Source organism: Lotus japonicus, chromosome 4 (genome assembly GCF_012489685.1).
Source record: "Lotus japonicus ecotype B-129 chromosome 4, LjGifu_v1.2".
In the NCBI taxonomy this organism is placed as follows: domain Eukaryota; kingdom Viridiplantae; phylum Streptophyta; class Magnoliopsida; order Fabales; family Fabaceae; genus Lotus; species Lotus japonicus.
The window spans coordinates 11,003,291-11,021,325 of NC_080044.1; the positions used below are offsets into that span (position 1 = coordinate 11,003,291).

The following is an 18,035-nucleotide window of genomic DNA, read 5'->3' on the forward strand; positions in this document are numbered from 1 at the left end:
GATCCCTATTTTCTACCGATTTCTCAATCGCATACAAAATAGCAAAGTTAATCTTCATGCATAAAGATTCAAATATAAAAGATGAGAAATTCATGAATAACACTATGATTCATGAGTCAAAAACTAAATTAAAACATAAGGTCAAGAGAATCAAACCAGACACCCCAAGTACCTACGGAGGTTTAGCCAAGCATGGCTTCCATGATCAAATAAATTATTGAAATAAAAATAGTTCTTCAAAAAGCTCAAAGTGGTGCTAGGGTTCACTCCAAGAAGAAGGCTCAAAAGCTGCTCTCAATATCAGTTACGTTCCAATATGTTCTCCAATATATATCACTTCCAATATTGCAAACAATATCACGTCATATGATCTTGCTTCTGTTTCCGTTTCCAATCACGTGATTCCTTTCAAATAAGCCAAAACCTGCTATTGCCACGTGTCATCTTCGAATTGGTTCAGACCTAAAGCATGTATTCCAGTGTTCCGCGCACCACCATTCCTACGGTGGACCTTCATCATGATTGTAGCACGTGGCAGAGAATATCAACCGCTGGATCTCCGCAGGTGCGTGGTAGATTCCATGGAGCAGCAGCGCCGGATCAGCTCTATTATTCCTGATTTTCTCTTTTCCTTTTATTTCGAAAATCCTAAAAAGATAAAATAAATCAAAATAAAATACTAAAAAGATAATAATTCAAAATAAAACATATCAATTAAAAATAAATTAACTTAAATCCTAATAAATCTAAATAAAAATCATAAAAATATATAAAAATACTAAAAACCACATAAAAATAGTAAAATGCATGGAATAATCATGGAGTGACCTAAAATGACCAAAATATCCTAAATAATATATCAAAATGCATGGAAATAAACTAGAAAAATAGCTTAAACACCCGGGTCATCAATTCTTATAAAATAAATTTGTTTAAAAGGGTAGCTAATAAGATGTAGTGAGATCAAATGGAAAGGGATTGTTAAGAAACTCCAACTTCAAACGCATTCTCTCATTGGATAGCATTAGAGAATTCCATGCATTTTCTTAATAAATATTTACCCATATCTTAAATGGAAGGTCGAAGAGAATTTGTTTTAAAGGATTAAATCACATCGAATGATTCAAATTTGAGAAGAAGAATTTAGATATTAGCCATACTGGTTATTTTTATATTCTCATTTATTACATGGGTCAATAACAAGGTTAATAGACCTTGGAAATTGATCCAAGACCTGAACCTTATTGATCTTCTATGTGTGGAAGTGTACTGCCTCGGAATATCCCATATTTACCGAGAATCAAACCAATTGGCTGATTATCAAGCTAAGTTGGGTTGCTATAGAACTAATGAACTTTGGTCCCTGCTGCAGCAGTAGCTAGCCAGGTTTATTTTTTCTCCTATGTTGGTTCTCTCCTCTGATTGTTCGCTGCTGATATCAGATGCGGTTTTACTGAATGCAGATTTCTGCTTCCATATTGTTTTCAAAAGTTCAGGTTTTGTTTTCTTGTGGTATATTTGGTCCAGACATGTGATGTGATGGGTTTAGCTTCTAATGCTGATTTTCTCTTCATCTTGCCAGCTTCTCCTGTGGCGGTAGCCACCTGATTGTGCTGAGTTTCTAGCGCACTTGTGATGCCGGCTGCATGTTTATGTTGGTCCAAGAGATACAACCGTTGTTTTATTTTGAAGCTACTGCTTCTGCTGTTGTTTTTAGAATTAGAACCTTTATTTGTAGTGTTTCTTTAATCTAGAGTTGTTGTTGCTGTATTTTTTCTGCTGTCTTTCTCTTATTTTCTCTTTGGCATTGTTTTCCTTTTTGCTTTAGCCTTATGTAACCGTTGCCTATGTTTTCTTTTTTGACTAGCTTTTTCTAGCTTCTGGCTGTACTGACTCTCATTTTATGATATGATATTCTCCTTTTTTCGAAAAAAAACCACAAAAGCACAATCTTAAATGATTATACAGCCAAAGTCGGAGTTAACAAATTAATTTTTTTTTAGAAATATCCTCCAAGAACTAACTTTGTACAAATTCTCTTCTAAGGGTGTAAGACCCAGGTTTTAGCATTAGAATTATTAAGTAATTTCCGACTCACGTCTAGGATGTTGTGTAAGTGTGAGAGGAACCTGAACTAGAGTTTGATGATTTGTCAAGTAAAACTTTATAGACTACTCAATATATGTTTAATTATGACACTATAGTCAGTTTGAGTGATATCATGAGTCATTTTCGCACCCAACTATGGTTGAGAGTGTCCAAAAAAGGCTATTTCCACTACTAGAGCATTGTTTAAGTTATAAGTCGAAAGCGGCAAGAACCCTTAAGATATTTTTCTGTTGACGTGTGTTCCATTACGGAACTTTCGACTGTAAGCTCGATAGGTTTCACATTTCGAAAACCCGATAAAATTTGGCTTTATCTCCGCAGGGACTTTAAGTGAGACCCTGAACAAAAGGTTTTTCCATTCGGAGCTTCTTTCAAGAATTCCGTCCACGTTATCTTAATTCCTTCACTACTAGGAATATTTTTCATGAAGGAAGTTTTCTCATCCGATGTCAATTGCAAAATGTAGTTATGCGGCATATGTTGAAGCAGACTGCGTTCAAACCATTTTCTCATTTAAAATGAACCCAGAGAAAGTATCGATCTTCTATGGAAGGATACTTAGCTTATTTGCATAATATGACAACGCCATATTTATTCTAATTGTCTCACAATTATTCTTTAACTCAGTTACACTTATTTCTTTGTTCTATCAGTCATTTTAATTTGTTCAAAGTGATCGTAATCTATATTTTTATTTTTAGAGCTCCTCATAATTTTGGTATAATTATATATCCCCTTTATATTTTTCTCTTAACTCTTTGAGTTAAATCCTTTACTGTCTAAATCAATCCGTATCGATTAGTAATATATTTCATATCTTCCTTAGTTCTCCCTCCTCCACGTCCCCTTATCCACCAATCCTCTTCTCTCCCTCTCATTCTTGTTGGGCCAAAGAAAGGGCCAAACAAAGGAGATGGTTTAAAACTCGGGGGATAAAACTCCACATTGGGCTAAAGAGCAAACCATAAGTGGACCATACACCACATCTTTCACCCAAAACCTTAAGGCAATGGGTGTGTGGGTCCTCACACTTATAAACCACTCAAACTTTTCCTTAAGTTCCAATGTGGGTTTTGGGTGAAAGATATGGTGTCTAGTCCACTTATGGTTTGCTCTTTAGCCCAATGTGGAGTTTTATCCCCGAGTTTTAAATCATCTCCTTTCTTTGGCCCTTTCTTTGGCCCAACAGTGGTATCAGAGCCGATGGTTGTTTGACCATGGGCCATGGGCCTCTGAGACTCAGGAGCACAAGCCCAGAATGATGACCTCTGAGGTTCTGTTTGAGTACAAGCCCAACTTTCGTTTGAGATAAACTCACGCTTAAGGGGGAGATTGTTGGGAATTCAAGTGTGAGTAAGTCCCACATTGGAACTTAAGGATAAGTTTGAGTGGTTTATAAGTGTGAGGACCCATACACCCATTTCCTTAAGGTTTTGGGTGAAAGATGTGGTGTATGGTCCTGTAACGCCCCGATTTCTCGAGTGTCACACAATAACCAAATAACCCATTTTCGCAAAGAATTTTCGTCGATTCAATTATTAATCTTCAATTAATGACAAATGTTCATTTATTGCGAAACTCTTGAAAACTTAACCAAATAACTTGCGGAATAAAAATCATCGTAAACCTCGACATTAAAATTAATCCATGGCATAATAAAGATAATCGTTGAAAAGATCCTCAAAGTAAGATTACATCAATCCTTTGAAAAGGAAATATCCAAAGCAAGAAGATAAATAAAAGTACGGTGCTAAACGGTCTCTCAACCCAACAGAAAAGTATAAGTCACTCGGACTCCTCATCATCTTCATCTACTTCTACGGGCTCCAGCAGACTGAAGAACCCTATAAGCTTCCGCTGCGCCGTTCCCTGATCCTTAGCCTTCTGCTCGTCGGAGTCGACCACTGGGTCCGGTATCAATGGTGCACTGGGCTCTGCTACTGGCTGCTCAGAAGCGATCTCCATATCCTCCGAAGCATCTAGCTCCTCCTCAGATACTTGCACAGATGATGTCCTGGAACCCATGTCCATAGGGAATTGGAAACGATGGGGCGCATATGGCATCTTCACCCTCCCGTTCTCCAGCTCCTGGACCTCGATGACTCGTCCTCCACTGTCACGACCCGTAAGCGTAGCACCGCCGACATAAATGCAACGTACCTGGCGTGAGTCGGTCACCCAGGCCTCGTCGTTCTCCTCGTCACGGAGTGTTAGTTTCCAAGAATGAACCGAACTCGTGATCAGCACCATCTGCCCCCCCCAGAACAAACACATAACAAATAGTAGAGGGTCAGATCTCATGCCAGACGCACAAGTAAATCACATAAATCCAATATTATCACATGAATAAATAAGAGTGTATATATTCATATCTCAGTTAGCAACCTAATAGTTCAGTTAGGCTAACATCCTCACCATCTCACAACCACCACATCACCTTGGTCAATCACGATCACCCGCAGATGAACAATCTCGAGGGGACCACACAGTCAACCCACATTTCTCGGGGAGACCACACAGTCAATCCCTAACCCGTGACTCAGTCAGGGTCATCACATGGAGACCACACAGTCAATTCATAAATTTCTCCCTCACGTGCAAGTAACTGTTTGTCTCTAACGGCACCATCGTTCTCATGGTCCATAGCCTACTCTAGCACTATAGCCATGCAATACTACTTGCAAGCGAAATCTCATTGTCTAGGCTTTACTACCAAGGTCAAGTTATAGAAGTAAGCTATTAAGACATTATACATTGCATAATACTAAGAGGTCTAGGGTTTGATCCCTTCCTCTCACAATAGCATCAAATCATCATACATCTCTCATCTAGTAAGCAAGACAAACGCCTCATCCTTAGAGAGCATAGGGTTCGGCCAATCAACATCACTTACCACATGTTCATGTTCTCATAATCATAATACTAAATTCAGTACCAAATCATCAGGCTAATACATAGATAAAAGAACATAAGAAAAATCCGCCGAAACCCTCAAAATAGGGTTCAGCCGTGGCCAATTTTCAAGCCTAGGGTTTCCAAATTTTTGATCTTGTTGGATCAAGTTTCTCAAGCCAAAATCCAGAAAAGGTTTCATCATAAAATATCATCAAATATTCAGATCTATTGCATGTAATACAACACAAGTCAGATCTATACAACGTAGTGAAAAATAGCAACTTTTGACATGTGATTATCAAGAAATCATGGCATCACGTAAAGAGCATGGCAAAAACAGAAACATTGCACAATATTCATGCATAAAGAAAGTCTCCCATCATGCAAATAAATCCCCCATAGCATAACTCACCCAAAATTGCATCTTTTTCACATAAAATCATGGATTTTCATCATATAATCGCCTAGACTCTACCCAGACTAGATCTGCCCTCACCTTTTGTATTTGGAATGAAAAGAGGATGAAAAGATGAAGTGTGAAGAAGACAATCCCTTGCTTCTCCTCTCTGGCTCGAATCTTCTTCTCCCTTGATCTCTCTCTCGGCTTCTCCCTTTCTTTCTCTCTCTCGCGGCCCTCTTTCTCTCCTTCTCTCAAAACCCTATTTTTTTTTCCTCTGAGGAAGATTGGAACGTGAAAGAGTGTTCCTTTCTTTTCTTTTCTGAAGTTTTTCACGTGAAAGAGTGTATGAGAACCTTCTGATTCAGTTTTGTGGAAAAAAAAAAAGAAGTTCTCCCCTCTCAACCCTTGTAAAACCGGCGGCACACACACACACACTAGGCCTAGGGTTTTTTTTCTTTTTCTTATTTTCTATCCCAAGCCCAACCCAACTCATTAATTTAATTAATTACTAATTAAAATAGAATAAAAGTCAAAGCAAAACCGCCCATTCCCTCTAAGTGGCCGGCGACCACAACAAAAACTAGGGTTTCCAAAACCCTTTTTCTTCCCTTCACATGCTTAATTGAAATTAATTCAATTTTATTAAATAAAAACTGAAATAAATAAATAAATAAATATAATTCTCCTCTTTTATAATAAAACTCAATCTCATTCATCTCAACATAGTAAATTCCATATACGTCATCAATCAAGCAAAACACATTCTTCACTAGAATTTTACAATTATTATTCATCTCAAATAATAATAATCATACTAATAAAATTAGGGTCTTACAGGTCCACTTATGGTTTGCTCTTTAGCCCAATGTGGAGTTTTATCCCCCGAGTTTTAAATCATCTCCTTTGTTTGGCCCTTTCTTTGGCCCAAATATTCTGACTACTCACGCTGCTCTCACTCCCGTACATCTCATTTTTTAATTTGCTGCAACAACAACTCCTCACCTTGTTTCTTTTTTTCTTCTCTTTTACACCATCACCACCGTGTTCCATTTTCTCTTCTCATCACCATACCTTGCCTTCTTCACATAACAGCCACCATGTTTTCTTCTCCCACCCTCATCACGCCTCCTCTCCACACACACCACTCTTCTCACGACCTACAACAACCATGGCAGCACCCACCCTCACCATCATCACCATATTTCCTCTTCTTCCACCCATGATCGAACCACCACCATGAAACTGCCAAGACCGCCACCACCTCCCATTTTCTTCCATGAGAACCTTAGTCTTTCCTCTCTTTCTCCATGGCCGAGCAAGTTACCCAATCCACAATGTGCCATCCATCGAAGCTCATCACCACCAATAAGACAAGAAAACATGAAAAACAAAGAAGAACAACGCTACCGCCGTCGCCAACTTGTCTCTTCGATTCCGGTGTCCTTAGGCCTCTGTTCACAGCGAGTTTAGTATCGTTGGAACCCTTTCGACATCCACAACAAAACGCATGTTCCGAATCGAGGTTCTGTCGCCGGCGCCGCCTTCAAATGCGTTTTCCTGTTAACTCCGGCGACCAATCGAAAAATCGACTATAACATGACGATCCTTGGCGTAAGGGGAGCAAAAGCCTTCAACCGATTTGATGATCGGCCGTCGTTGACTCCGGTGAGCGCCACCACCGCCACCACCGTCTTCTCTGGCGAGCTCCGTTCTAAAAAAGGAAGGCAACTTCTCGAAGCTCTCGATATCCTATTCTAGAAACCAAAGCCGAATCACTACTAAGAGGTGATTTCCCTTGTCGATTTTGGATTTCCCCTTTGAAAACCCTAACCTTCTCAACTTGAGTTATGTGTTCTAAATTGTAATTTCGTATTTTCCAGCCTCCATGAAGGTCCGGCCAGCGATGAGGGAAGGCTCAGATCATGTTCGTATTTCTCTATTTCAGGGATAATGTGAAATTTCATAAACTGCCTTTGATTGACCTGTCAATTTTGTATTCATCGTGTCTGTCTTTTCCACTATATTCTTCATATGAAATGTGCGTCTCGACGTTAGAAAAATTTTCCCGCTGGTTTCATGTCATTCCGATTTTTGTAGCTCGAGTTATACGCTTTTTAGTGAACATGAGTTAAGCTGTCTAGTTTTTCACGAACTGCTGGTAGTCTTTGATTTTCCCTGAATTTTTTGCTTCGAATTTCGACTTGAAAATTTACAGGGATTTACAAAACATGGAGAAGATTCTATGATAAAAATATTAGGTGTTTCTGAGTGTATTTTATGTATTTAAAAATTCACCAAAGTTGTTGTACAGTTTATGGTCGTTTTGACTTATCGGTCATTTTGAGTGCAAAGGTTGTTTTTGGGCAAAAGATGAGAAGACCTTGAATTTTAAAATGACACCTTGATACTTGGAGTAGGAAAACCTCTTTTGGACCTTACTTACATGCGTTGTTTATTCGTTTATGAAATGTGGGACGTAGATATTCTAGGACCTTTCACTCTGACGGGTTCACAAGTTAGATTTGTTTTGGTAGTAGTGGATTATTTCACTAAGTGGACTGAAGCAGAGTCAATGGCAAAGAGAACTGCTGAAAAAGTCAAGAAGTTTTATTGGAGAAAATTGATTTGTAGATTTGGTGTGACCGCTACAGTCATTTCTAACACTGGTACTCAATTTACAAGCAGAGTGGTCAAATATTTTTTTGGTGAAATGGGAATCGAGATGAGGTTTGCTTTTGTTGAGCATCCACAATCAAATGGACAAGTGGAGGCTGCAAATAAAGTAATTATGAATGGCATCAAAAAGCGATTGGGCGAAGCAAGAGGATTATGGGTTGACGAGATAATAAGAGTAGTATGGGCATACAATACAACACCACAATATACTACTGTCGAGGCTCCTTTCAAGCTTGCTTATGGCGTGGATGCAATGATCCCAATGGAGATTCAAGATATGACTTTCAGAGTCGCCACTTATGATGAAGACCATAATGATGAAAACAAGTTGGTGGATCTGAATTTGGCTGAAGAGTTGCAAGCAGAAGTTCATTTGAGGCAAGCGGCTGTGAAACAGAGATCTGAGAGGTGTTGCAATTCCAAAGTGGTCCCTAGACATATGCAAGTTAGTGATATGGTTTTGCGTAGGAAGGCTAAAGGACCAGATGATTCAAAGTTATCACCTAATTGGGAAGGACCTTACAGAATCCTACGTGACTTGGGGTAAGGGGTGTATCATTTGGAAGAATTATCTGGACGAAGGGTTCCCAGAGCATGGAACGCCCATCATCTCCATTATTATTACAGTTGATACACCAAGTTGTTGGAAGTTTTTCTGTTTAGTTGTTTGTTGTGTTGTGAAGACTATGTGTATATCGTTGTGTGTATGTTTCATGTTTCGTGTGCAGATTATGTTTGTTTGTTAAGACTTAGTGCAATGTGCTCTTTTATCTACCCGAAAGTGAGAGTTTTTAACGAGGCATTGTACATAATATAATGAATAATAGGTATGCACTCTTTTCTCTACCCCAGGCGAGAGAGTTTTTAACGAGGCATAATCTTTAAAAATTGCTTGTGCAACATGTTTGTTTTATTTTTCAACTTACGTCTATCAATTGGGCGATGCTAGAGTCTCTTAAAACTAGAGCGTTTGGCCACGAATTCATAAGCACAACCTTAATTTGGATTAAGCTTGTCCAAATTAAGCATAAGTCTCCATTAGCGAGCAAATATTTATGTCGGAAAAATGAACTTCTGATTAAAATTTTGATTAAGTTAAAAAATGCAAAGGCCTTATGAATTCAAAGAATAGTTGATCAAAATGGTGATGGCTTTTGCAAAGTTCATAATTCATGGAATCCTGATTATGAAAGCCTACCGGTGAAAGGTAAGTACATAGCAAATTACATAATTTTATTATAAGTTTTTAAGCTGTCATGATTATTTAATGTTGAATAGCGAGGAGTAATTTTAGTTAATTCCAGATCTAAGGTTTAGTGTTTAAAGACTTTTTTTAGGAGGATAATGTCTTAAATCCTTCTTATGATCAGGATTTGGAGATTAAGTTTAGTTTGTAGTGATTTACTTTACGGTTGAATAGAGAGAAAATTTATTGTTTATTGTTAAGTTAGTAAAAACGAAATGCTAAGAATTGATATAACATAAAATACGAACATATTTGATATAAAGTACGAATGGAGGCATTACACTAAGGGGTGAGCAAAGTGAAAAGACAACATTAAAACAAACATGACAAATACAAAAATGGAACATAAAACATTGAAATAATTCTGGCGAAGGATTAACGGTTTTCTCCTTCACCCTCTTTCTTCTTCTACTACTTCTTCTTCTTCTTCTACTACTACTTCTTCCCCCTCCTCCTCCTCCTCCTCCTCCTCCTCCTCCTCTTCTTCTTCTTCTTCTTCTTCTTCTTCTTCTTCTTCTTTATGATTTCTTTTAAATTGATTAATTTCTTCTTTAATCCCATTGTGATATTTTACATTGTTGAATGGTCCCATTTGAAAACAACTAGATGATGACAAAATTATAAAAGATCGGTTTTCCTTATTTCTATTCAACAACATACGAATAGTTCCGTGCTTTTGGCTAAGTGATTGTTGAATATTTTCCTCCTCTTCTCCTTCTCCTTCTCCTTCTCCTTCTCCTTCTCCTTCTTCCTTCCTCCTTCCTCATTCCTCCTCCTCCTCCTCCTCCTCCTCCTCCTCCTCCTCCTCCTCCTCCTCCTTCTTCTTCTTCTTCTTCTTCTTCTTCTTCTTCTTCTTCTTCTTCTTCTTCTTCTTCTTCTTCTTCTTCCCTTCAACAATTCGAGCATATGGACCACTGCCTTCAAACTTGATAGGCAGATCAGGGTTGAGGAAAATGATTTGGCTTTTTGCGTTCAAAGCCGGCTTCAAGTTGTTCCAAAATGGACGACTTCAGAGATGAAGGTTCGAAAGTGAGGTTGTCGTTGGTATTCTTCAAATTTTCAATTTCAGAGGAAAAATGTTGAGCCTCATCTTTTAGCTTGGCGGCTTCTTCATTTTTCGCTTTAAGATGAGAGTCATTCTCTTCAAGTTTCTTCTTAAGATTTTCAAGTTCTAAAGCCAGATCGGTGGCTTTCTTTTCATTGACTATGTTAGATTTCTCTAACAGCTTCATGGTGTTCTTCAACTTAGTGTTTTCTTTCTCTTTGTCCTCAAGCTGTTTGGCAGTAGAAAGACCATTAAAGCCATTCGTTTCCAACTCAATCATCTTGGACAGGGCAGAAATTTCCAAGCCCTTTGTCATGACAGCTTGACACGCCTCTTGAAGGCCAATCTATCTTATCTTTTCCCGGTCAACTTCAAACACCAAGTTGGTTTCCACAAGCAAATTGAAATTGATTTTCGAATCCCATAGAGAGGTAACCTCTTCAGAAGTAAGTTCCTCGAGTTCCTTCAAAGTGTTTTTCCAGGTGGCTGGCGGAGCGCTTGAAGAGTCATATTCGTATCACACTTCAGGGGACCCTTTCACCATAAACTTGTCCATGGAGGCTTGGGTGGAAGCTTTTTCTCTTTGATTATCAGCCGTGATGTTCTTTCTCTTTTTCTTTGCTGGCTGATTCGTCTCCGTACCAGAATTCCTAGCATCAACATCAGTGAGGGATTTTGCGAGGGTCATTCTTTCCTTCGCCGCTTTCTGCTCTTGGCGGAATTAGAGGATATCTTCTTCAGATAGGCGAGTCATTTCCGCTGTCAAGAATAAAATATTTAGTAAGTTTCAATATGTAACAAACAAAAGGATAACATTTTGAAGATTTAAAGCCTTACCCACATATTTGCGAGGGTCATTCTTTCCTTTGCCGCTTTATGCTCTTGGCGGAATTAAAGGATGTCTTCTTCAGATAGGCGAGTCATTTCCGCTGTCAAGAATAAAATATTTAGTAAGTTTTAATATGTAACAAACAAAAGGATAACATTTTTAAGATTTAAAGCCTTACCCACATATTTGCCCAGCCTATTCTCAAAGTGGGCAATTAAAAATTCGGTAAGGTTCAAGTTTATGCTAGACAAAAACCTGCAATCTACCAATTCTTCCTCAGAAAATTTAATGATTGTCGCCGGTTTGTCGGTCCAATAAAATGGAAATCTTGGGCTTCCTTCATCAAAATAAAACACATCTTTGCACTTTTCGGTTTCTTTCAGCTTAAAAAAATTTCCCTTCCAGTGCTTGTAATTACTTTTAAACAGAGTAAACAAGCCTCACCCACGTGCAGTAGATAAGGAAACGTATTCGCCCCTCACAAGATTCCCGCAAGTTTCGTAAAAAAAAAAAAAACTCGTTGCAGGTAGGTGCGATTCTCAGACAATGACACACAAGTTCGAAAGCTTTTAGGTAAGTCCAACTGTTGCAATGAAGTTGAGTGGGGGAAACATTGAGTAGGGTAAGGATCGAACAGGTAAAATCAGAAAGGGGCAATTTATATTCGAGGTCGGCAAAGATATTTCCATAGATGTAAGTGAAGTTTTTCCCTTTGTCATCATGTTTACCATAACAACATGGTTCATCTAGGCCACAAGGCACTATATCTAAATATGCGTCATTACCATCGGACCGAAGGCTAGTAGATGAAATCAGTTCCATTTTTTGATATTACAGAACTTAGTGGGTTTAGAACTGACTTTCCCATAAACCCATAGCGGATCAATAAGGGTGGGGTACTTGTCAGATTTATCAGTTCTACGACAACGTTTGGTAGCCATTTGATTTTTTGAGTTGAAAGCCTGAAATTAAAAAAATTTGGGTATGAGAAGAAGGGATGAAGATTCTTAAGTCACATCTTAAAGTTTCACATTAAAGGTACTGTCTTTAGCAGAAGTTGTTTTAACAAAATTGTTAGGATAAGTTTTGGGAACAAGTTTCAGATCTTGGAAGAACAAGTTTCATGAAAAACGTATTTGACAGAGATGAGAATAAGTGATAAACATTACATAAAGTATAAGAATAGGGAGAGAATTTACCGGTTGGAGTTGATGAAGAACTTCGGGAAGTTGCTTCGAAGAAATGTTGAGAGCTCCCACAAGAAATTACCAGAACAGAGAGAAAGTTTTGGGAAATTTGGTTGAGAAAGTGAATGTAATTTGGTGAAAAGATAAAGCGGTATTTATAGAAGGAAAGGACAGAAGGTGAAAGGGTAAGAATCAGAGTACAGACAGACGCGTGATTTCACGCAATGATTCAGGCCACAAATCTCAAACGTTTCATCTTAAAGACTGACACGTCTTTACACTTGAAACGTTTTGGAGGGAATATTCGTATCTCTTTGTTTTTGAATTCTACTGTTTGATTTAAGTTTACCGTTTGACATTCTTGAGTGGGATTTTAATTTTTGGTGGAGTTTAATGACACGGGTCACGATGCTTCGCCGTGTATTAACTTTAATGTGTTCTCAAGTTTCAAAATATTTGTCATATCTTTATTAATGTGACAACATCAGGTAATGATGATTTCAGAAAATGAAATCAATCATAAAAGTTAAAAATCTTGGTGATTATGACAAGTGAAGCGGCTTTCTACCGGTTTCACACACAAAGTAACAAAGAAAAGAATGAAGTCACAATACATGGCGAAGGTTTTTTACAATTACTCATACAATAACTCTGCATTTAATGTTGGAGCATGCGCGCCCATTACAATTCTTGCATAGAATAGGGCGAGTGTACTAGGCAGTGGGCTTCTCAATAAGCCACTTCATCTTAAATTGAACTTTAAGATTTGCTGTCTTGTGTGCTTGTATACTGATATGGGCGCATTGAGATTGTAAATAAGTGGACTTCTCATTACTTATGTACATAATGGGGCGAGCGACCCATGACCCCTTTGGTTCAAACTCAAGATATAAATAAGGACACCCGTCCCAACGGTGGGGGATCTGACACTTTACACATTTTCTGACATTGCTTTGTTCTCTCTCGCTCTCGAATTTGCTTAGCTCAAAACCTTAAGTTCTATACTGAAACAGTATCACATCACTTATTTATCTCTTCTCTTCTTATTTATCCGTATGTGGAAAGCAGAGTCAAAAAGTGAAGAAAGACCGAAGAGTCAAGAAGATGCTTCAAAGGAGTAGAGTCAACAAATGTAGAACTTCGGACAGATTTAACGAGATAGAGAAATGCTGCGATCACGGCGGCGCTCTCCTTACGGCGCCTACTTATGCGCCGTGATATCCGCCGTCCTCCTCCTTCTCTCCGTCTCCCTCCTCTACTCTCGCCTCTCCCTCTCCCACCCTCCCTCCAACCACCTCCCTCGCCCCTCCCTCATCCACGACGACGACGCCGATCCCTCCACCTCCGACCCCATTGACGAGCTCGACATCATCGTAGATGAAAACCAACAGGAGGACCGCCCTCTCCACCTCAACACTCCCTCCTCCGCCTACTTCTTCGATCCCATCTCCGCCGCCATCCGCCGCGCCTTCCTCTCCCCTCCTTCCTCCATCCACCAATGGCACTCCTTCGACAACGACGACAACAAATTCTCCGCTCCCGTCGACCGCTCCATCACCGCGTTTGGCTCTGACGACGTCCACCTCCACGATTACCTCCGGAGCAAGACAACGCCGGTAACCTCAATCGAGGACGCTCTTCTGCTCAAATCCTCTCCGTTGAGGCATGGCTGGGGTCACTGGTTCGAGAAGAAAGGCCTCTTTCTCAGAAAAGATAGAATGTTCAGGTTCGTTGAAGTGTGTGTTTGATTTTCAGTTCACACGCGTTCCAAGGAAGTTTCAACTGAAAAACTCGAATTCCAATGTGCGAATGTGAAAGTAAATATTAGGTTGCGATTGGGTTGAAAGTGCTTTCGAGTCGATCTCAACTGAAATCGATCACCTCAACTGATTCTGTTACAGTTTGTTATTCTGTTGTAACCTCCTCTCGCTCACGATTTACTTGCTCTGTTGTTACCTTAGGTCGAGTTTCGATGCGTTGAATCCAGTTAACAATCCACTGCTTCAAGATCCCGACGGTGCCGGCGTCACTGGCTTCACCAGAGGTGACAGGATCCTTCAAAAATGGTGGTTGAATGAGTTCAAGAGAGTGCCCTTCCCCGGCAATAAAAACCCTAACAAGTTACCGATCGTGACGAAGAAATTAGGAACGGAGCGTAAGACTTTGAATGATGATGAAAACAACAAGGGTTCATTGGGTGATATCATTGATGATAGGCATCATGAGTTTAGGAATCATATATATGCAGATGGTAACACTTGGGGGTATTTTCCCGGGTTGCCGCTGCGATTGTCGTTCGATGATTTCATGGAAGCGTTCTTCAGGAGGGGAAAATGTGTGATGAGGGTGTTTATGGTGTGGAATTCTCCGCCTTGGATGTACACCGTTCGCTATCAGCGTGGCCTCGAGAGCCTGCTGTTTCACCACCCTAATGCCTGTGTTGTGGTGTTTTCCGAGACAATTGAGCTTGATTTCTTCAAAGATAGCTTTGTCAAGGATGGGTAATTATTGAATCTCAATGCATTGTCCCTTTTGAAGTGTGTTATTGTTTGAGTTTCGCCTTTTTTAGATAAGGATTTGCTTTTGTCAGTTACAAAGTTGCTGTTGTTATGCCAAATCTTGACCAGCTGCTGAAGGATACGCCTGCTCACATTTTTTCCTCTGTTTGGTTTGAATGGAGAAAGACCAAGTTTTATCCCACTCATTTCAGCGAGCTCATCCGTCTTGCAGCTCTGTACAAGTAAGGTTTCTCGGTTGTGCTTGTCTAGTAGGTAGCACAAGGTTTTAAATTGCGGCTGCGACGTAAAGGGTACTGCAATTGCGGCCACATTAAACTATTTGTCCGCAATTCCGCGACATCACCGCAACCGCAATTTAAAACCCTTGTAGCAATTGCTTGGTTTTGTCACTTTGTAAAGTATTCAAACATGCCTTGCTGATAGCATTGGCTTCAGCTTTGCTGGATATCAATTGGAGTAGGCTATGAGCTGATGTTCATTTCTAGGGAGAAGTGTGAGGATTAATTATGGCATTGACATTCTCTTTTCTTTTATAAGGTATGGTGGCATCTATCTAGACTCAGATATCATAGTTTGGAAGCCGATTTCTTTCCTTAATAATTCTGTCGGTGTGGAGGAGCATGCTCCTGGTGCTGGTAGCGCTTTGAATGGTGCTGTGATGGCATTTGCAAAGCACAGGTATTGTTAGCATGGTATCTAATACTATGTTCCTCAATTCATTTATTTATTTTAAATATGAGTTTTTAGGAAGCTATTAAAATAAGAATTGTGAATGGGCTGATTTGTCTTTCTTCTTCATTGAAGAGAATATTTTTTGTCCTTTGCTCTCTTGTATCTTTTTAATATAATAAACGCCAATAGACAGTTACATTACGTAGCCAAATTCACTTAATGGGATAAGGCTTGATTGTTACAGATTGCAGTTGGATACACTTACCATAATTTACCTTTTGTGTTTGGGTTGGTTTAAATTTGTTTTATAATCCTATAGATTATTTATTGAGAACATGACAATTATGCTTGAGTAAGGGTCACATTCACATTTCTACCTTGATCAATTTTGCTGTTATCACTGTAATGTCATATAAAGATGCACTCAAATTTATACTTATGCAAGCTTAGTATATACCTGAACTTTTGAACCTCTTTCGTGTATCCTTTGTCGATGTCCCTTTCACTGGGAGGCCTGTTCCTTTATTTGTTTTGATCCAACAAATTGTGCCTCTTCCAGTGTATAAACATGGGAATTAGTATGTTGTGTTGTCATTCCTTTTTGGAATAATTTTGAATGATAGAGTGATAGGTGCAGCTGCAATTAATTTGTTCTGCATGGTATGAGACTTTATGTGAGACTGACTCTTCCTTCCATGTAGTCTATTCATAAAGGAGTGCATGGAAGAGTTCTATACGACATATGATGATACTAATCTGAGATGGAATGGTGCTGATCTGTTGACAAGGGTTGCACGAAAGTTTATGGGAGATGATAATAAATCTATTAAACAGTTGGACTTGAAAGTGGAGCCCTCTCATATCTTCTTTCCTATCACTTCTCAGAATATCACAAGGTAACTTGTCCTTTCTCTCAATTCAGGGGAGGCAGAGGCATAGGGTTGATTAGAAATTCTTGTGGAGACATTTTTCGCTTGGTGATATTGCTCGAGTTTAATTTGGAGAGTGATATTGCTGTACTTTTCTGTTTTTGTTTTTGTGCTGGTGTACCTTAACTGAATTACTCTTTAAACAGATATTTTATTGCACCGGCAACGGAGACTGAAAAAGCTCAGGAAGATGTTCTTCTTAAAAAAATAATGCAGGAGTCATTGACATTTCATTTCTGGAACAGCTTGACATCTGCTCTCATCCCAGAACCAGATAGCCTTGTGACTAGGCTTATGAATTATGCTTGTATCCGATGCTTGGAGTTGTTGTAAATGTAAACTTCCCCCAATTCTGTCTTGAGCTTCCATTCAGTATCACAAATTAGGAATGCTTATGCTCTAGTTTTGGCTAATAGCAAGATTATAGTCCTTGATGTCATGATTCAGCTCTTAACATTGCAGTCAAGAAGAAAACGACATCGCGAGTTCTTTCTGTGTAGTTGTATATTTTTGTTGTATAGTGAAAGCGGAGTACTAGGTTAAACTCCACTACTAGAAGAGTTAAAATATGCTTACTTTTTGTAGAGCAGAACCAGCGTCATTAGTATTATGTTTTTTTTTGTTATAACTATTATTAAGTGGGTGGTTCTTCCTTTTAAGCATGATTTTGAGTTCAAACCTTATGCTTAGTATCACCTGGATGTGAAGGTTTCCCGCTCAAACATGATTGCTTCCGGAGGATACCTATTTAAGAAATAAAAAATAAGTATTGGAGTTATAACTAGCAATCTAGTATGTATTAGAGATAGTGTTATCAAATATCCGCTATGGCAATTTCTCATGGCAGTGTTTTTGGGTTGAATGCAAAGATTGATGCTGCCGTTAGAGGGGGAACTTTTGGACTCGTTATTGATTCTTTGATCCGTCAACCATAGTTAGTTGTGTTTTTTACTTTGAACCATTATCCTTTTTGAACAAAAAAAAAAAAGAACCCTTGTCCTGTTATGTTTTGCTTTTGATTTCGGTTGTTGTTTTGGATAAGCATAAGTGCTTCGGAGAATATTTTTAAATTTCAAATATCGTTAACATATGATTATGTTAGCATTTGAGATTTGATTTTCGAACTTGTTTTATCAAGCGAGGCAAAGATCCTGGGTGAAGAATTCTTGGGATAGTTCCACTTAGGAAAGTTTTGGTACTTAGTTGTTCATGGGACATATCTTACTTAGGAACTTCTCGAATGCACTTACACTTATGAAAACGAGTGGTTTTCAAACTTGTAAAAATTTCAAAATTAGTCCCTAGTTTTATTTGGTTACTAATATGATCCATAATTAAGAAATTTAGGTGTGTGATCCCTGATTGAGAAATTGAGGTGTTACAGTGGTAGTGGTGGTGGAAGAAGAGAATTTTAAAAGTTTAATTCTAGTGTCAAATTGGACACCTATATTTGATTAAGGTTACCACGTAGGCTAATGACTTGGTAAAAAACATGTCAAATATATTTTATGATATCATAATGACTAAT

The 18,035-nt window shown here is 38.8% G+C and overlaps 2 protein-coding genes across 2 annotated transcripts; one reads left to right on the forward strand and one right to left on the reverse strand.

Moving 5' to 3' along the window:
• Positions 1 to 10,264: 10,264 nt before the first annotated feature.
• On the reverse strand, positions 10,265 to 10,687 carry LOC130712280 (tropomyosin-like). Its single transcript, XM_057562114.1, has one exon. The coding sequence runs from the start codon at positions 10,685 to 10,687 to the stop codon at positions 10,265 to 10,267; it is 423 nt and encodes a 140-aa protein (XP_057418097.1).
• A 2,792-nt stretch (positions 10,688 to 13,479) lies between these two features.
• LOC130713500 (uncharacterized protein At4g19900) lies at positions 13,480 to 17,169 on the forward strand. Its single transcript, XM_057563264.1, has 6 exons — positions 13,480 to 14,113; positions 14,349 to 14,888; positions 14,978 to 15,127; positions 15,444 to 15,584; positions 16,280 to 16,474; positions 16,654 to 17,169. Exons 1-6 carry the CDS (start codon positions 13,554 to 13,556, stop codon positions 16,838 to 16,840), a joined length of 1,773 nt encoding a protein of 590 aa, XP_057419247.1. The 5' UTR covers positions 13,480 to 13,553; the 3' UTR covers positions 16,841 to 17,169.
• Positions 17,170 to 18,035: the final 866 nt, after the last annotated feature.

Coding starts and splice junctions, on each gene's coding strand:
- LOC130712280 (XM_057562114.1), bottom strand. CDS start 10,687: ATGACAAAGGGCTTGGAAATTTCTGCCCTGTCCAAGATGATTGAGTTG.
- LOC130713500 (XM_057563264.1), top strand. CDS start 13,554: ATGCTGCGATCACGGCGGCGCTCTCCTTACGGCGCCTACTTATGCGCC. Junction 15,128..15,443: donor CGTCTTGCAGCTCTGTACAA/GTAAGGTTTCTC, acceptor TTCTTTTATAAG/GTATGGTGGCATCTATCTAG. Junction 15,585..16,279: donor ATGGCATTTGCAAAGCACAG/GTATTGTTAGCA, acceptor CCTTCCATGTAG/TCTATTCATAAAGGAGTGCA.